At 51.3% G+C, this 20530-nt stretch overlaps 1 protein-coding gene across 1 annotated transcript; it reads left to right on the forward strand.

Moving 5' to 3' along the window:
* Positions 1-5334: 5334 nt before the first annotated feature.
* LOC311200681 (olfactory receptor 14A16-like) lies at positions 5335-12835 on the forward strand (the record flags this gene model as incomplete). Its single annotated transcript, XM_084274962.1, has 2 exons — positions 5335-5400; positions 11861-12835. 2 exons carry the CDS (start codon positions 5335-5337, stop codon positions 12833-12835), a joined length of 1041 nt encoding a protein of 346 aa, XP_084131088.1.
* Between the last annotated feature and the right edge of the window lie 7695 nt (positions 12836-20530).

Here is a 20530-nt window from a genome sequence, read left to right on the forward strand (position 1 = left end):
CCCACTGTCCCAGGAGTCCAGCCCAGCTACAGCAGAGGAGCAGGTGAAGGCGTCACGTCCTCCTCGGCTCCTCTGAGGTATTCCTGAAGCTCCAGGGAACCAACTTGGAAAGACACTGAAGTCCTCCCTGCCATCTGCTCTCTAGTCTGGGGAGAAATCCTTCTGTCCAGCAGAGTCCTTTCTCCTCATCAAACACGAGCTGGGCAGAAGAATCACTTTTTCTTGTCTCCACATGAGGCAGGACCCCCAGAAGATGATGGGAAGGGGACTCTTTCCCCTTGGGGAGGGGATGCAGCTCTGGCACACGGCTGCCTTGATCCAACCAAAGCTGGGATTCCTCTTGCCACAGTTCCAGTGGGCACAAAAGAGGCACCTGCTTTCTGCGAACTGCTGGTCCCAGCTCCCAGGGGAATTAATGGGGGGTGGAGGCCAAGAAGGAGGTGTTCAAACACCAACCCCCAGTGAAACCTGAGGGGCCAGAGGTGCTCCAAGAGATGTGCAGGGAGATCCAAGGTCAAGGAATCACAGAATGTTAGGAGTTGGAAGGGACCTCAAAAGGTCATCTAGTCCAACCCCCCTGCCAGAGCAGGATCACCTGGACTAAACCACACAGGAACACATCCAGGTGGGTGTGAATGTCTCCAGAGGAGGAGACTCCACAACCTCTCTGGGCAGTCTGTCCCAGGGCTCTGGCACCCTCACAGTGAAAGAGTTTCTCCTGACATTCACATGGAACTTCCTCTGCTCCAGCTTTGACCCAGTGACCTGAATAAGGCCACCCCTCAGTCTCCTCTTCTCCAAGCTAACGAGGCCCAGCTCCCTCAGCTCAGAGGAACTGGCCAGCATTGCCCCTCTGCAGAAAGAAGACCAGCTCAGAGGACATTGGGACAGGCTCCTAGAATGGCTGCATGTGAAACGTGGCCAGGCAGGATCCAAGGATTCCCACAGGGAGGCACATGCCAGGGGGTGGCCTGTCACTGGGAAGCTTGCCCCACCTGGCTCTGGGCCTGTGAACAATGCTGCCTGCGGCTAGAGCGGCACCCCATGGAAGAGACCCCCCTGCAGCTGAGAGAGAAAAAGACCCTTTGGGAGGCCTGGCAAATCGACTCTATTGGAGCCTTTGGGAAGGCGGAGGGGAAACAAGAGTATTAGTGGGAGTGGAAATCATTTCTGGCCTAGTCCAAGCCCAGGCATTTCCAGGAGCAGCAGGAGAACATCCAGGGCGGGCCCTGACAAATGGGTTTCGCTTTCTGCCAACCCCCAGTCTGTTCAGTCAGACCAGGGCAGTCATTTCACTGCTGCCAAGGGGCAGGAGTGGGCCAAGGAAGGAGGAGTCAGGAGGGGATTTCCCCCCCCCGTGTTACCCTCAAGCTAATGGGATAGTGGGGAGAACTAATGGGCTTTTGAAAGGGTTTTTAAAAGCTCACAAGCCACACTGGGCAGAACGACTCTGGGATGCAGTTCCCTGAGACAGTGATTGCTGGGGAAGAAATGGATGTCCCAAATCAATGCTTTTTGTCCCAAACCCCAGCTTTAATCTCCAAGCCCCACACTCCCAGCACCCCTGAAAACCTGCTTTCTCTCCTGGTCTGCCAGTCTTGGTAGAAATGCTGACCATTGGGACCGTTCCCCTCGTCCTGGCTGAGCCCCTCAACAAATACACTTGGAAAGCAAAAGATGCCCATGGGAAGGAACACAAAGTCAATACAAGGTGGATTATTCCATCCTTCTAATAACAATCTACGACCAGTTCCTTAATACATACTGAGTCTGGGTTTGTTCTCTTTTCTTTTCCATATGGAATCTCTGGCACCTGCTTGAAGGAAGAGATGGAGCTGTTAATTGTCTGTATGGTTTAGATAATAACTGCTTTGTTAATATTTATAGGACGTTTAGCAGACTATCACAAACATTGTTTTGGTCGAGCATTCTCACCACCTTTAATATCTGGGGAAACGTTTGAGCCCCCTTCTTCAGCCTGGGGTGGCAAAATGGATTTATAACTTTAGGCCAGCAGGTGCCCAACACTTTTAACCTGACAAATGGTTGGGGATGTGAGAGCCCTTCGGGATTTAAAGACTGGCCATGGACATTGAAACAATATCCCTGAAATGGCTCCTGAGTGATCTAACTGACATAACCATTGGTAAAGATTCATTCTATGGGAATGAGGAAACAAACCCATGGAAAACCCCAGTTCCAGAAAAGGGGGAATATTGTCTGAATTGGAATGACAACAATGGAGGGTTTCTGGGTCTCGGTGTGATTGGACCTTCAGGTGTGGAAATCCTTGTATCTTCCCTGGGTGTTGACCTATTTATTGTGCAACTTATAATCACTCTTTTCCTGTCAGAGGTGACATGTTATGGTGCATGTTGAGCAACACCACTGGTGAGCAAAACTCATCCCTCAACAGCTAAGTTGGGCATGGGTCAATGAAACTGGTCATAAGAAATGATTTGATAGCTTTTGGTCTATCTTATGGGAGTTGAGATATTGAGGGAATCCAACCCTTTGGCTTGTGGTAGAACCTGGTTGGCATAACCAACCAGGAAGTCACCATTCAGTGTAACTATAGCAATCGGGTAGGAGCATGGAGAGGCAAACTTTGGATTAATGTAATAAAATCAAATAATAGAATTAGGTATCCTTTGGGTTTAAAAAACACCACATATTTTGAAACTCCCTGTAGTTCTGATTTAAGACTCAAAGGGAAAGGACCATTTGGCTTTAAAAGGTCATAAGTGGATTGGAGGCCACCATGCTTATTGAAAATGACCAAATATTTGGAGCAGAACATGTTATGTAGGTTATATACACCCCTTCTTTTTGTTGTTGTTGTGTCCAGACCAAAGTGGAAACAGTTTGGGAATTAAGGTCTATGACGACCTCAGTCAGTATCGAGGGTCCCTTGGTGTTTCTACAGCAGGTCATTGCAAAGTGTTTGGGCCACACAGGACCAAGAGATGCTGCATTAGGAAAGGATGGAAGTGAACCATGTCATTGCAGCCTAGACAAACTAGGAGGAAAAACCCAACAACTCACAAAGCTACTAAATACACATGGGTCCTCACATGAGTTACATGGCCAGCTCTGTGCAGAAGAGGATGAGCAGTTTATTGCTGCTTAGAAATACCCAGTCCTCAGTTTCCACATGGCATCCTTGAGCTCCTGGTTCCTCATGCTGTAAATGAAAGGGGTTGACAGCTGGTGGAAACACTGGGTAAAGAAATGCCATTACCAGGTGCAGAAGGTCGGCAAACACATCATTTTGAGGATAGTGCTGTGATGCAAGAAGTCACTGGGAGGGCGTGTGGATGAGCTCGTGGCTTTGTGTTTGTTGGAACAGCTGTTGAAGACAGAGACACAGCAGTACAGGCAGGGCCATCGTGGGGTGGGAATGAGATTGGAAAGCGTGTTGCGTCCCTGAAGCCTAAAGGAGACATGTAGAGGTGTGAGGCAGTGTGGCACGGGCTGTGGTGCAGATGGCCAAGGGTGCCATTCAGGCTACAAGTGCCTGATAGGTCTTTGCCCCCTTGGCTGTGGCTGATGTCCCTGCCACAGGGGCCGCAGGGAAGACACATTGTCCTCATGGCCATGGAGCATGGCTGACTCCTTGCACCCACCCCAGGGGAGGCCACCATGTGTCATACCCCTGTCCTTCCCTTGGTGTCACACTCCCCACATCCCAAGGAAGAGCCCTGAGACACAGGTGAGGGTCAGGATCTCCCTGCCCAGGGGCGGGGTGTCAGCACTTGGCATTTCTGCTTCACCAGACCAAGCCAGGGTGTCCTCAGCATCAGAGCTGCCTGTGCTTTGCCTGGGTTTGTCCTCATGGCCTCCAGTTGTCTGCTCTAACGAGCCCATGGGGAGGCTTTGTCAGGAATGGCTCCCAGTGGGGCCTGTTAGTGCTTCAATGTACTTTGGGCATTACTCCTGACTTGAACTTCTTGAGAAGTTTCTTCAGTGTCCTCTTGGCATCTGAGTTCTGTTGACTCACCAGAGACACCATGGGGCTCATTAACATCCAGAAAGCCCTTACAAGCATGGCTCTTCATGTAATTTTCTTTCAAAAATTAAGACTTGTATAAGTAATTGGAGAGGTTTGAATTGGGTGATGAAACATTCACAGTAATTTCACAAAGGAGGATTTTTTAATAGAAAAAAAAAAGTTTCTGTCATTTTTCAGTCCATGGAAGATGTTTTAGCAGCATTCTACAAGGGATATTTGTCCAGAGATCTCGTAGAGGGTTCTGGACAGGCAGGAAAATCAGTCCCTTGAGATCCAGCCCTGTCTGGAGAATCTTGCTCATCCCCAAGACCAGCAGTTCCCTCACTGGCCTCCTGGGACTCCCAACACTTTTCCTGGCATCATCTGTGTTCACAGGCAGAGGCAGATTTCTCTGACAACAAACAGCAGTTCAACATGATCCAGTGTAATACACATGAAATCTCTCTCCTCAGCTACCTGCTACGTCCAAGCAGTGTGTGAAGGGGGTCAGCTTCCAGAGGAGATTCTCTCCCAGAACAGTTTCAATCAGAAACATAGGAAGGTCACTTATCAACACCCTGAACCTCTGACAGAACAGTTCATTAGATTTCTGGAAGATGAGATGTTTTCCAACTCTCTGAAGCTGAAAGTTTATCAGCATCTGAATGACCAAAGTGTGAGTGGAGGTGGGAACCTTTGAGCAAAGTGAAGTGCACACATCAGGGTAGTCTGGAGAAGGTGTCCTTGGGCATGGCCCTATCACCAGGAGAGGTGGAAACACCTCAGTGATGAGGGAGATGAAGAGACAGACTGGGGCTTATGCAGGTTCAGGGGAAGGTGAGTATGACACTTCCTGGAAATTCCCAAGTTGTGAAGTGATTCAAGGAGTCAAGTGATTCAGATGATGAAGATGCTTGTAAAGTGTTTATAAAAATAAAATATAGAAAAAAAAAAGGAAAACTTTTGGCTGTTTGCAGACAGACAGGATGCAAAGAGAGCACAGCTCGTCATTCTGTAGTGTCAGGGTCACACAAGGCCTGGAGATACTGCATGAGGAATGGGATGACTGTGGCCCATGTTATTACAGCTTAGACAAACCAGAAGGAACAAGGCCCACGCCTTTTGAAATACCAACAGGGATGGTGACTGCACCCCTTCCCTGGGCAGCCTGTTCCAATACTTGACTACCCTTTCAGGAAAGAAATTCTTCCTGATATGAGAAATAAATCTCCCCTGGAGCAATTTGAAACCATTTCCTCTCATCTCAACTCTGTTCACCACAACCCTTTGGGCCCGGCCTTCAGCCAGTTTCTAACCCAGCACAGAGTATACCCATTGAACCCATGAGTGGCGAGTTTCTCCAGCAGGATGTCTTGGGAGACAGTGATGAAGGATTTACTGGAGTCCAGGTAGAACACATCTAGGGCCTTCTCCACTAAGCAGGTCACCTTGTCATAGAAGGAGATCAGCTTCCTCAAGCACATTCTAAACCCACACTGACTGGGCCTGATCACCTGAGTGTGCTGCATGTGCTGCATGATGGTACTCAAGATGATTAGTTCCATCCCCTTCCCCAGCACTGAGGTCAGGCTGACAGGCCTGTAGTTCCCTGGGGCCTCCTTCTGTCCCTCCCTGTAGATGGGTGTCACATGTGCCAGTTTCCAGTCAGGCAGAACCACCCTGGTCAGCCAGGACTGCTGGTAAATAAGGGAAAGTGGCTTGGGGAGCACTTCTGCCAGCTCCCTCAGTGCTGTCGGGTGTGTCCCATCCAGACACATTGACCTTTGCAGACCAAATCGGGGCCTCAGTCTACTTCCTGTCCCCATCTTTCCACTCCGAGGTCTGGGAATGGAGAGACAACTGGTCTTACCACTAAAGATTGAGGTAAAAAAGGCATTCAGTAAATCAGCCTTTTCTTCATCATCCATCACAGTTGTTCCTCCCAGATCCAATAAAGGTGGGAGATTCTCTCTGTCCCATATAATATTAATGTATTCTATAAATACATTAATAACCAAAGGAGGGCCAGGGAGAATCTCCCACCTTCATTGTAGGTTGCAAATAAAACATGCAAGGGAAGGAAAAGCTTCCTGGCCAGAAAACTCTCCAGGTAGCCCAGTAGCAGCCCCACAAACCTTGTGGGTCAGGGCTTTCCTAGCCAAGGGAATGGAGCTAAGAGTTCCTGACGTCATTTTGTGGCTCTACTAGTGTCCTCCTGTGAAAAAATCATACATCAATAGTTCCTAAATAAATCTGTGAAGGCTGAATGATGTTCCTGGGCTGAAACCTCCCCAGGTAGCCCACACGGAGCCCCAGGAACCCTGGGAGGAAGGGCATTCCTAGCCAAGGGAATGGTCCTATAACACCAGACATCATTTTCTGGCTCTACCAGTGTCCACATTCAAAAATGCTAAGCATCCAGTAATAGCTCCCAAACAGAAGGTTTGAGAGCTGAAATAACTGGGGAGCCCTAAACTTCCTCTGACAGGGGGATCAGCCCCAGTAACTTCGGGGCTCAGAGCTTCTGTGGCTGAGGGAATGGTCTGCAGAGTGCCTGGTGTCATTATCGGGCTCTACCCACGTCCAACTTCAAAAATGCCAAACGTCAGGAAAGAGCCCCCAAACAAAAGGTGTGAGGGCTGAAAGATGCTTCTGGCCTGAAACCTCCCCAGGTAGTATACTAGCAGTGCAACAAACCTTGAGGCTCAGGGCATTCCTAGCCAAGGCAACTGTCCTAAGATTGACTGACGTCATTTTTCAATCTACCAGCAACAATCTCTAAAACTGCTAAATCTCCAGCAACAGGTGTCAAACAAAAGAAGTGAGGGCTTGAAGATATTCCTGACCTGAAACCTCTACAGGTATCCCGCTAGCAGCCTCTGTATACCATTGGGCTCAGGGCATTTCTTCCAAGGAACTGGTCCAAACTCTATCAGAGATAATATTCCCGATCTAAAAGCATCCAAATTTGAAACTGGTAAATGTCCAGTAATAACTCTAAACCAAATGTGTGAGGGCTGAAAACATTCCTGGCTTGAAACCTACCCAGATGGGACACTAGCAGCCCTGTTAACATTTCAGCTCAGGGCTTTCATGCTCAAGGGTATCATCCTAAGAGTGCCTGCAGTCATTTTCAGGCTCTACCAGCGTCCATCTTCAAAACCTCTAATCATCCAGCAACAGCTCCCAAACAACAGTGCAAGAGCTTAAAGATGTTACTGCCCTGAAACCTGCTCCAGGTGTCGACTAGCAGCCCCAGTAACTGTTAGGATCAGGGCATTCCAAGCAGGGAGAATGGTCCTAACAGTGCCTGATGTTGTTTCCAGGCTCCACCAGCATCCGGATTTGAAACTTCTAAATGTCCAGCAATAGTTCCTAAAGAAAAGGGGTGAGGGCTGAAAGAGGTTCCTGGCTTGAAATCTCCCTTGTTAGACCTCTATCAGCCCCACCAATCTTGGGGCTCAGCTTTCTCCTTACCAAGGTAATGTCCTAAAAGTGCCTGACATCATTTTCAGGCTCTCCCAGGGTCCAACTTTGAAACTTCTCAAAGTCCAGCAAGAGCTGCCAAACAAAAAGGGTTGATGGCCAAAGACGATCCTGACCTGAAATCTCCCTAGATAACCCACTGGCAGCATGAGTAGCTTCTAATCATCTCAGCCCATTCCGAGCCAATGGAACAACGCTAATAGTGCCTGACGTCATCGCACGGCTCTGCAGTCCTCCACCTTTGAAACTGCTGAACTGCATGAATAGTTCCAAAACAAAAGGTGCAAGGGTTGAAAGAAACTCCTGACCTGCAACCTCCCCGTGTAGAATACAAACAGGCCCACTGACCTTGGGGCTCAGGGCTTTCATAGCCAAGGGAGAGGCCTTAAATGTGCCTGATGTAATTTTCAGGCTCTACCAGTTTCCACATCAAAACTGTTAAATGTGGAGCAATAGGTGGCAAGTTAAATGTGCGTGGGCTGAAAAATGTTTGTGGCATTAAACCTCCCCAGGTTGTGCCCAGGAAGAACCACTAACCTTGGGGTGCAAGGCTTTCCTATCCAATGGGATGGTCCTAACACTGCCTGACATCATTTTCCGGCTCTTAGCAGCATCAAAAATGCTAAATACCCAGCATTCAAAAATGCTAAATACCGAGCAACAGCAACAAAAGTGTTGAGGGATGAAGGATCCTACTGGCCTGAAAACTCTCCAGACTGCACACTCTGAGAACCATTATACTTGGGGCTCAGGGCTTTCCTAGCCAAGGGAACAGTTGTAACAGTGCCTGACGTCATTTTCCAGCTCTACCAGCACCCACTTTCAAAACTGATAAATGCCCAGCAATAGCTCCCCAAAAAAAGGTGTGAGAGCTGAAAGATCTTATTGACCTGAAACCTCCCAGGGTAGCCCACTAGCAGACCAGGTTACTGCTGGGATCAGGGCATTCCTAGCCACAGGAATGGTCCTAAAATTGACTGACATCTTTTTCCAGCTCTATCAGCATCCACGTTTGACACTGCTAAATGTCCAGCAATAGCTCCCAAACAAAAGGACCAAGGGCCTAAAGAGGTTCCTGGCCTGAAACCTCCCCTGGTAACCCACTAGCAGCACGAGGAACTTGAAGGCTCAGACCATCCCTAGCCAAGGGAACAACCCTTATAGTGCTTGAACTCATTGCACAGCTCTACAGTCCTCCAACTTTGAAACCACCAAACTGCACCAATAGCTCCAAAACAAAAGGTTCAAGGGATGAAAGAAGTTCCTGGCCTGAAATGTCCCCATGTAGACTACAAACAGGACCACTAATTTTGGGGCTCAGGGCTTTCCCTTCCAAAGAAGGTCCTAACATTGTCTGACTTCATTTTCATGCTCCACCAGCATCTGCCTTCAAATATGCCAAATATCCACCAATTGCACCTTAAAAAAAAGGTATGAGGACTGAAAGATGTTCTTCACATGATCCTCCTCAGGGACTGGATGAGAAGCACCAGTACCCTTGGGGGTCAGGGTGTTCCTTGCCAAGGGAAGGGTCCTAACATTGCCTGAAGTCATTTTGGGGCTCTACCAGTGTCCATCTAGGAAACTGCTAAATGTCCAGCAAAAGCTCCCAAGCAAAACATGTGAGGGCCAAAAGATGTTCCTGACTGTAAATCTCCCCAGGTATCCCATAAAACACCCCAAAACTAAACAGGTACTGAATACAAGAAGACCAATCTCCCTAGGGAAGGCGTATGAGCATGTGAGGCTGAGGATCTGGGGGATTTCACAGAAGAACTGGTCACCAGCATTGCCCTTGCAGAGGTGGAGGGAAAATGTCTTGGTTGTGAGCAGCACAGCATGGAGAAACCCGCTGCAGCTCCCCTGTGTCTGCCAAGGGCAGGAGGAGGAAGTGGGGAATGAAGCTGCCTGGGACATTTTCTGCCTCTTTGCAAGGAGAACAAGGCAGTGAGAACTTGGGGCACTCTTCTCTCAGCAAAACGTTCTCATTGCCAGCCCAAGGACTGCTTCTCCCTGTTCTATTAGACATTGGAAAGGTCCTTTTGGGAGGTGCATTTCCTGCTGGATGAGGGTACCATTGGCTGTCAGGGGCTCTGATGGGAGCTCTCCAGGGGTCAGTTTGTCCTTGCAGCAGCAGGTCTATCTTTTTTGATCTCTAGGATCTTGTCTGGATTGTGGTTTCCACTTCCCCCAACTGCAGAGCAGAGCTTTGTAGATTTGTTTTTCCTGATTTTGTTCTCTGGAAACCCTGAGAAATGCCCAAATGCTCACCTAAACCCCTTCCTTTCACAGGGGGAACGAGTCCCTGTCCTGTCCCAGACCTGGGTGTCCTGTCTCATGTGGAGACAAGTAAAGTCAATACTCCTGCCCAGCTCTGGTTTGATCAGGAGAAATGACTCTGATGGACACAAGGATTTCTCCCCAGCTGAGGGAGGAAACATCAGAGATGAGATCACAGAATGATCCCCATGAGGCCTGAGGTCCCAGGAGGAACCCTAAAAGAACTGGTCTTCTCCTGCTGAGCTGGGCCAGGCTCCTGGGATGGAGGGAGCTCATGGCAACCCAGCAGCGCTGCAGAGAGACAGCTCTGCCCAGGAGCAGCTCCTCTGCCAAGCACACAGGGCTGGGGACACTGCCTGTAGGCACCGAGGGGAGACCTGTGAGGCTGAGAGAGCTGATGGATGCTGAGAGCTCACTGGAGGAGAAATCTCCACAGCACTCTGCCTGGTATGTCTGTGGGTGCAGGGCAATGCAGGTTCTGTTCCTGGAGGGATGTCCTAAAGCTGGGACATGGGGCAGTGTGTGGGGTCTGTCAGGAGGACAGGTTCCCTACAGGACCTGAAAGTGCTGCCTGGAAGGGATGCCCTTGTGCCCCATCACAGGGACAGGGCAGGACAGCTGTCTTCTCCTGGGCATGGCTGCAGAGCTGTGAAGCACTGAGTACAAGCAGTGTTGCCCAGGGCTGTCCTTGTGAGCAGGGTCCCTGCACTCCGGGGTCTGTGTGCTGGGGCAGGGACTCTGCTGCTGCCAGGGTCAGCACTCAGCCTGCCTGCTGGGCTTCCAGCAGCATCGCTGCAGAAAGAAGCTGTGGGTGGCAAGTGTGACCCATGGAAGGGCAGTGTAGGGTCCTTCTGCTATCAGTGTGTTGGGTAGGACAGGTTTGCTTCCAGCTCCAGCTGATCCCGGGAAACTTCCCAGGGTCTTTTCAAGAAAACCAGGGATGCATTTTCCACTCCAGGTAGAGAATTTGCTTTGAATATTCAGCTCTTGAGGGCTGTATGGGAAGTGGGAGCTGAACTTTTCTTGATACCTTTGCAGAAGGCAGTGCAAACTCATTTGTCATTAGGACTTGTCAGAGCATCTCCTGAGCCCTGCACAGACAGAGGTTCCCTGGGGCAGCGCCCTGATGTCAGGAGGGGTCTGCAGAGCAGAGCTGAGCGCAGGGCAGGTTGGATGAGGTCTGTGAGTAAAGCGTGGGAGTTGACATGAGCAGAGAGAAGCAGCTGCAGGGACAGCTCCAGGCAGCAGAGACATTGTCAGGGAGGGAGAAGGAGCTGCTCCCAGAAATGCCCTGGCAGTGGGGATTTGGGTCCTCCCTGACATCCCCTGCAGTGCTAAAACTTTCCCACAGAGAACCCCTGGTATCTGCCACCCAGCACAGACACTTCAAAAAGAATTCCAGGATTTAAGGATGAGTCTTCTCTTTGGAAGCTCAACCTGCATTGAGGAGAAACCCCTGAGTGCCTGTCTGTCTGTCCCTGTCTTTCCAGACTGGGCTGGATCATTTTTTTCTGTTTCCCTTCCTGTATTTGCTGCCTTTGTCCCACCATTACCTGGGACTGTGGGCAAGTCCATTGGTGGGTCTGGCACTGACCTGAACCTCACTTCAGGACCCCCATCTGTAGGACTGAGGTTCACCAGTGTGTGGGCAGCTGCCCTGAGCCCTGTGTGTCCCTGGCTGGGAGCAGGGAGCTGAGATCCTCCTTGGGTAGGATGAGACCGCAGGAGGGCTTTGGAGCTCTGCCCTGTGAGACTGGATTCCTCAGCTCTCAGTCAGGAGAAAACCAAAGCTCCAGAGCTCTGCTCTGCCCTCGGGTGAAACTGGAGTGACAGTGCTGAAAAGCTCATTCCTATCCACAGGGGATTTAGTCTGAGATCACACCATCCTTCTATTTACTGACTGCTGCCAGGCAGGACTGAGTTCTTGAGAGCCACAGCCAACCCTCCTCCCAGCAGTGGCATACTCAAGACAGCACAAAGCAGACCTCCAAAAAGAGACCTGACAAAAAGCTTCCTGAATACAGGGAGTTAATGTGAATTGGAAACTGTTTCCCTCAAAGAATCGTTCCCTAACTTCTCACTACCTTTTTCCTCCTTGGACAGCTCTCCACACTTGACAGCAGCAGATGTCCAACAGCAGCAGCTCCATCAGCCACCAACAGCAGCAGCTCCATCAGCCAGTTCCTCCTCCTGCCCTTTGCACACACACGGGAGCTGCAGCTCCTGCACTTCTGCCTCTTCCTGGGCGTCTACCTGGCTGCTCTCCTGGGCAATGGCCTCATCATCATCACCATAGCCTGTGACCACCACCTCCACACCCCCATGTACTTCTTCCTCATCAACCTCTCTGTTCTTGACCTTGCCTACATCTCCACCACTGTTCCCAAATCCATGGCCAATTCCTTGTGGGACACCAGGGCCATTTCCTACACAGGATCTGTGGCTCAACTATTTGTCTTTTTCTTTTTGATCTCCACAGAGCACTTTCTTCTGACTGTCATGGCCTATGACCGCTACGTTGCCATCTGCCACCCCCTGCACTACGGGACCCTCCTGGGCAGCAGAGCTTGTGTCCACATGGCAGCAGCTGCCTGGGCCAGTGGGTTTCTCCATGCTGTGCTGCACACAGCCAATACATTTTCACTGCCCCTCTGCCATGGCAATGCTGTTGACCAGTTCTTCTGTGAAATCCCCCAGATCCTCAAGCTCTCCTGCTCAGATGCCTACTTCAGGGAAACTGGACTCATTATGGTCAGTGTCTGTTTAGCTTTTGGGTGTTTTGTGTTCATTGTGGTGTCCTATGTGCAGATCTTCAGGGCTGTGCTGAGGATCCCCTCGCAGCAGGGACGGCACAAAGCCTTTTCCACCTGCCTCCCTCACCTGGCCGTGGTCTCCCTGTTTGTCAGCACTGCCTTCTTTGCCTACCTGAAGCCTCCCTCCATCTCCTCCTTATTTCTGGACCTGGTATTGTCATTTCTGTACTCGGTGTTTCCAGCGGCAGTGAACCCCCTCATCTACAGCATGAGGAACCAGGAGCTCAAGGATGCCATGTGGAAACTGAGCACTGGATGTTTCTAAGCAACGAAGAACTGCTCATCTTCTTCTGCATATCACTGGCCATGTAACTCACATTAGGACCAGTCTCTATTTAGTATGGGGTTTAGTTCATGTTTCTTTGTTTGCCTCTAGTTTATTTAAACTGGAATATGAGGGTCCACATTCATCCCATTGCTGACACAGTATGACCCACACGCTGGGTAACGATGGGCTGTGCTCTCTTTGCATCACCTCTACCTGAAAAGTTGCACAAATTTTTCTTTCTTAAAATTTCTCCTGACATTTATTAAATATTTATAAGAACATTTTCATCAACTGAATCACTTGACTACTTGTCTGAAAAGGCAATGCTTTCCCACCATGACAGAACAGGAATTTCCTTGAAGTGTAACAAACATAAAGTCACAGAATCTTTCACAAAGTCCAACCACAGCCTAACCCTGCCTAGTCCACCTCCAGACCATGTCATCAAGCACATCTGCACACCTTTGTAATACTTCCAGGGATGGTTACTCCACCACGTCGCTGGGCAGCCTGTTCCAATAGCTGAATACCCTTTCCATAAAGAAATTCTTCCTGATCTCTAACCTAAATCTCCCCTGGTATAATTTCAAGCCATTCCCTGTCATCCTATCGCTTGTTATCTGAGATAAGAGGCCAACCTGCACCTCTCTATATCCTTCTTGCAGGTACTTCTAGAAAGTGATAACGTCTCCCTCAGCATCCTGAAGACTAAAACGCCCCAGTTCCCTCAGTTGATCCTCACAGGACTTGTGCTGCAAACCTTTCACTGTCTACTCTGCCATTCTCTGGACACAATCCAGCATCTCAATGTCCTTCTTTTAGCAAGGGGCTCAAAACTGGACACAGTACTCAAGGTATGGCCTCACCAGAGCTGAGTATAATGGAACAATCTCTTCCCTACTCCTGGCAGTCACACTATTCCTGATCCAGGCCTGGATGCCGCTGGCCTTCTTGGCCACCTGGGCACAGTGCTGGGTCATGTTCAGCTAACACCCACATATCCTATACTTCTAGGGAGCTCTCCAGCCACTCTGCTCCAGGACCTTAACCCTGCCTGTTGTTATTGTGACCAAAGCTCATGACCAAGCCCCATAAAGCTTCTGCCAATTGATCCAGCCTGTCCAGGTCGCTCTGCAGAGCCTTCCTGCCTTCCACAATTTGGTGTCATGTACCAACTTATTGAGGCTGCACTCAATCCCCTCGTCCAGATCATTAATAAAGATGTTAGAGAGGACGGGCCCCAGCACTGAGTTTGGAGAACATCACATGGGATGTGCTGCCAGCTGGATTTAACTCCATTCACCACAGCTGTTTGGGCCCAGCCCTCAGCCAGTTTCTGACCCAGCAAAGAGTATACCCATCTAATCCATGAACAGATGCTTCAGCAGGTTGCCCTGGGGGAAACTGATGAAGGCTTCACTGAAGTCCAGGTAGATCACATCCACAGCCTTCCCCTCGTCCACTAAGCCTGTCACCTTGTCATAAAAGGAGATCAGCAGCTTGAAGCACAATCTGCCTTTCCTAAACCCATGCTGACTGGGCCTGATGGCCTGAGTGTGCTGCATGTGCTGCATGATGGTACTCAAGATGATTTGTTCCATCAACTTCCCCAACACTGAGGTCAGGCTGACAGGCTTGTAATTCCCCAGGACCTCCCTCTGTCCCTTCCTGTAGGTGGGTGTCACATGTGCCAGCTTCCAGTCAGGTGGAACCACCACCGTCCGCCAAGACTGCTGGTGAATAAGGGAAAGTGGCTTGGGGAGGAAATCCACCAGCTCCCTCAGTACCTTGGGGTGTTTCCCATCCAGACCCATCAACTCGTATGGATCTAAGTGGCTGAGCAGGTCAGTAACCAGTTGCCCATGGATGATGGGACTTCAGTCCACTTCCCATCCCCATCTTTCCACTCAGGGGTCTGGGTACCAGAGGTCAATGGTTTTACTACTAAGGACTTAGGCGAAGTACATCAGCCTTTTCTTCATCCTCCATCACAGTGGTTCCCCCCGATCCAGTGAAGAGGCCCTCCTTTTGTTATTAATGAATTTATAGAATTAATAACAAAAGGATTACCAGGGAGAATCTCCCACCATTATTGTAGGTCGCAAACAAAAGGTTCAAGGGCTGAAAAAATTTCCTTTCTAGAATCCTCCCCAGGTAGCCCACTAGTAGCCCCAGTATCTTTGGGGGTCAGGGCTTTCCTAGCCAGGGGAACAGTCCTACGATTGCCCCACACAATTTATGTGGCTCTACTAGGTTCTGCCAAGAGCACCTAAACCTTCCCAGGTTGTGCACTGGGAGCACCAGTAAAGCTGACCCCCTTCACACGCTGCTTGGCCGTAGCAGGCAGCTGAGGAGAGAGATTTCATGGGTATTAAACTGTGTCATGTTTAACTGCTGTTTGTTGTCAGAGAAATCTGTCTGTGCCTGTGAGCACAAATGATGCCAGGAAAAGTGTTGGGAGTCCCAGGAGGCCAGTGAGGGAACTGCTGGGCTTGGGGAAGAGCAAGGTTCTCCAGACAGGGTTGGATCTCAAGGGACTGCTTTTCCTGACTGTCCAGATCTGCTTAGCAGACCCATGTACATCACAGAATGCTGCTGTCACTTCTTCTATCAACTGAGCAATGACAGAAAATACCTATGACTGGAAAAAGGTCCTCCATGGGAAATTCCTTTGGCATCTTCATCACTAAGGACCCAACTAAAATCCAATTAGTTATAGAAGTATTGAGTTTTTTGAATGAAAGTGACTTGAAGAGCCATGCTTGTAAGAGCTTTCTGGATGTTAATGAGCCCCATGGTGTCTTTTCTTCTGAGTCCAGAGACCTCAGGTACCAAGATGAGAGTGAAGAAACCTCAGAAGAAGTTCAAGTCAGGAGTAATGCCCAAAGCACCTTGAAGCACTAACATGTCCCACTGGGAGCCATTACTGACAAAGCCTCCCCAGGGGCTCGTTAGAGCAGACAACTGGAGGCCATGAGGTCAAACCCAGGCAAAGCACAGGCAGCTCTGATGCTGAGGACACCCTGGCTTGGTCTGATGAAGCAGCAATGCCAGTGCTGACCCCCAGCCCCTGGGCAGGGAGATCCTGACCCTCACCTGTGTCTCAGGGCTCTTCATTGGGATATGAGGAGAAAACACAAGGGGAAGGACAGGGGTATGACACATGGTGGCCTCCCCTGGGGTGGGTGCAAGGAGTCAGCCATGCTCCATGGCCATAAGGACAATGTGTCTCCTCTGAGGCCTTTGTGGCAGAGCCATCAGCAATAGCCAAGGGGGCAAAGACCTTGTTACTATCAGGTCCTTTCATCCTGGCTGGCACCCTTGGCCATCTGCACCACAGCCCATCCCACACTGCCTCATGCCTGTGCCAGTTTCCTTGTAGGCTGCAGGTACCCAACACTATTCCCCACCTTGTTCCCACCCCGCGATATCCCTGCCTGTTCTGCTGTGTCTCTCCATCCTCACCAGCTGTTCCCACAAGCACAAACCCACCAGCTTATCCATGCTTAATCCAACTGACTTTTTGACCCACAGCACTGAGGGCAAAGTCACATTTCTCTATCCTCACATCCACTGTGTCCTCCAAAGCTGTAGTTTGTGGTGGATTTCTTTTCTCATGCTCTTTTCTTATACCTCAAAGAATGCCTTCATCACTGAAATGAGTATTTAAACTCTTTGGAGCTACTCCTGTGGATTCCTCAGCCTCCACTTCTCCAGGCTAAAGAAACTCAGGTCTCAGTGTCTCCACATGAAATCATGGAATCCTGGAATCACAGAGTGATCAGGATTGGAAGGGACCTCTGGAGATCATCTTGTCCACGCCCCTGCCTGAGCAGGGTCATCCAGAGCAGACTGTACAGGACATCGTCCAGGTGGATTTTTCTCCCTAAGACTTCCCCAGCAGAGGTTCTCTTCCCATGTGAGAAGTCCTCCACACTCCTCCAGGCTGGGGAGCCCCACACTGGGACTCACTGCTCCAGAGTTGTCCTCACCAGTGCTGAGTCAAGATGGACAAGAAGTGTCCATGTCTGAGTGGCCATGCTCCTCCCCATGCAGCCCAGTGGGCTCATGGCCAGATTCCTGTTCAGCACCATGGGCTGCTTTGGGATCCCTCCTAACACCCAATGCCTTTTCCTTGAGGCTGCTCCTCAACCAGCCCACGCCTGAGCCTGCCTTGGTTTGTGCCTATTGTGATTTTATCTGCCAGACAGCTCAGTGCCACACAGTGCTCACTCCCTCATGAAGTCACAGAGTATGGAAGATGCCTTTGAGCAGTTGCAGTGTGGGTGAGCTCTTGTGGTAGAGTCCCCTCAGAACAGCTCCTGCTCTCCCAGGCTACTTGCTGGTGAGGCAGAATTAGCAATCAGGCCCTCATGCTATGCAAGCACTGCTAAGCAATACCCAACCAGTGTGTTACCAGCCCTGGTCTGGTCACAAATCCAAACCACAGACCCATACGGGATGTTATGATGGAAATTAATCCCACCCCAGCCCAAACCAGGACAATGGGGTGGTTCTGCCCCTGGGGCAGAACATCACAAGATCAGAAGGAGAAGATCCCTTCTCATTGCAAAACATCTTGAGGTTTGTGTTTGTCCCACTCCAGGTTTTCTCAAAGTCTCTTTGCAGTGAAACTCTGATGTGTCAGGGGTTCCTGCAGATGGCTCAGCTGACTTGTGGTTCCTCTATCAAGATCACAGCAATAGGGGTTCAAGGACGTGACAGATAATAACAAGAGCAGACACTAATTTAATGAAATGCTGAAGCTTGGATCTCTGCCTTAGGTTTTCTGTTGAGCCTGTGAGCTTGTGGGTCAGGATTAGCCAAGCAGGCCAACCTGGGCTACCTTGTAGTGCATGTCTGTTTATGCTGAGCCTCATGTTCTCAGTCCCTGCTCCTCCTGGTCTTGGAAAGAACCACCTTGGGGTCTGTCTAAGGGGAGATATAGCAGGACCCCACCCATCCAGAAGCCTTGTGGGGGACATCAATGCCAACTTCCCAGGCTTGTGCAGGTGGCGTTACCTCCAGCTGGGCCCTTGAAGATTTGCCAAACTCCTGGAATAGCTTTCCCTGGGGAGGGCAGCGGGAGAGAGGTGTTGGGCCTTGTTTGCAGTCAGACACCTCACATCCCAGAGGCCCCCCCGCCGTTTCCTACCCTGAAGTCACTCCATCGTGCTGTCGTGTCCCAGAGGTTTGCACTGTTGTGAAATCTTTTTTTAATTATTATGTTTAAGTTATACCCTAAGTTAGAAGTGCAGGGGCTTCTATGGGGGCTCTGGTGGTCTTCCAGGAGGGGAACTCTCTTGACCTTCTCCCCCCTGGACAGTAAGGACGCTGCAGGTTGGCTCTGTTGTTTCAAGGAGGGACTTTCCAAGATGGAAATGCCCCAAAGCACCCTGAGAGGTTCCCCTGGGCTGCTGGGACCCCATTCCACGTCCCTCAGGGTCCTCAACCCAGCTCAACCCAGACTCCTGGCTCCTCCACAACTCCTTGTCCGCCCCCATAACTCACCACCCCAAAGCCCCGAGATGTTCCCCACCCTGGTGACACCCCCGGGGTTGTTGGGATCCCATCCCACGTCCCAGCCTGGATGGCTGGGGTAAGAGCTGGAGCTGGGCTGTGGCCAGTGCTGTTGCACTGGCGAGGAAAATGTGGCAGGGGGGCAGGGGACTGCTGCTGCTGCTGGAGAAGGCCAGAGCAGCCCAGCTGCCCAACGGGCTGGGCATCCAGCCCCAGCAGCCCAGAGGAGGTGTTCTGGAGGCACAGCTCTTCCAAGCTTCTCCCTTGGCTCCCAGGCAGGGATGTGCAAGCCCAGATCATGCCAAGAGGTGACCACCTCTCAATGCCAGGTTTTGCAGCTGAGCAGGGTGGCTGGGGCTTTGTTGTGAGGACACCTCAGGTGAGCGAGTTGTGTGCTGCTGTGGGCTGCTGGAAAGCCTCAGGCAGCTTCTCAAGGCAGTCCTGGTTCCTTTGGGATGGGGATGGGAGGGTCTGACCTTTTGCCCCTCCCAGAAAGAAGCAGAGGCTTCCATGAGAGGTGAACAAACATGACTTGTTTTGGGGAAAAGCCCAACAGAGGGATGAAATTCTTAAACAATAATGGGGTCAGCGTGGGCTGAGGGCTGAGCTGTCCCCAAAACACAGCAGTGGAGGCCTGAGACAATGCTGTCTGCTCAGCACACTCAGGGTGGTTCCCATGTGAAGGACACTGTGGCCTTGGGATTCTAGTTCAAGGTTTAATTAAAAAAGGAGACGTTTTATTGCAGAGAGCTTTGCTTGTGCTAGGTGTTGCTGAGCCAGCAGCACAGTGCCTGCAGGAACCCCCATAATCTGGACCGTGGCCTTGGGGATGATCTCAGCATCTGCTCGGTCTGAAGTGCCAGGGAAGCGACCGGCTCTCCAGACTCTCGGTGCAAAAGCTGGAGGTCTGTGACAGAAGGAAAGACAACAGAGCTGAAGCCTGCCTATCTGCAGAGACCCCCTGCTCCCCCCACACATCCCCTCCGGGCCATGCCAGCCCCTTTTCCTGGTCAAAGGGGAATGGGGGGGGAGCAGGTGGGACAAAGGGATCAGCTGGAAGCTGGATCAGCTGGAAGCCACTGCTCAGGAATGCCCCCTCACAGCCCTGGGATGTTCCTCTGCCCCTGAAGCATTTCCCTGGAGCAGGGCCAGGCGCAGCATCCCCCTGCCCGAGCTCCATCCTCTGTCCCACCAGCACTGCCCCTACTCACCATCGCAGACATCAGACAGCAGCTCGCTTCTGTCACTCAGGCGCGGTGCCGCCAGCCCTGGGCACAGAGCTCCGTCAGACCACCCGCTCCCCAGCGCGCTCCCAGCAGCACAGCTCCCGGCTCTGCCGGTTTGGCTGCACCCCTCAACAGGGTGACCCCAGGGAAGGACAGTGCTGGGAGGTCGGGGAGACGGGGTGGGTGGGGGTGCTGGGTTGTGGGGACTGTGACTCACCAAGGAACCTCATAGCCTCCAGTTGCAAATTGGCCTGAGCACTCTTCAAGTATGGCAGGCTCTGTCTCACGTAGTCCTCAACTCGGCTCCGGTCCTGCGCCAGCTGGAGGGAGCACAAGGTCACGGGGCTGGCACAGACCCTTCACAGTCAGACCAGTCCCTCCTCCCAACCAGCACGCCGTCCCCCTTCCACTCCAGGCCATTCCCACCTCCCAACAAGGAGCCCTGTGGGGCTGAGGTTCAGAGGCAGCCACAGGCAGAGGGGGATCTGGAGGTCCCGAGACCCCATCGTCCCACCACAGGGCCCAGGTGGGTGAGGGTCTCCTTCAACATCTGGGAGAGAGACCCAGAGCAGAGTCCTCAGGGGCTCTGTGCATGAGGGCAGGAGAGAAGGATGCAGCTCCAGGCTGTGGGCTTGGGGCTGGAGCAGGGCAGGTGCAGCACAGCTGCACAGGGGGCACCTCTTGTGCCACCTGGGCCCTGGGACATGGGGCGAGGCGGGATTGGGATGCTCCTCCTCACCAAGCACTCCCCAGCTCTCTGTGTCTGCTGGGTCTGCATCAGGTGCTTGAGCTGGTTCCACTTGAGCATCTTTGCAGCAACGAGAAGGGCTTCCTGAGAGACCTGCAGAGGGACACAGAGATTGGGGACAGGGTTTAAGGCTCACAGCCCCAGCCTCCAACACCTAGAGAGACACCTGGGAACCCCCTGGGGACTCCTGTGTCATTG

This window comes from Gallinula chloropus, assembly GCF_964237585.1.
Source record: "Gallinula chloropus genome assembly, chromosome: 24".
In the NCBI taxonomy this organism is placed as follows: Eukaryota; Metazoa; Chordata; class Aves; order Gruiformes; family Rallidae; genus Gallinula; species Gallinula chloropus.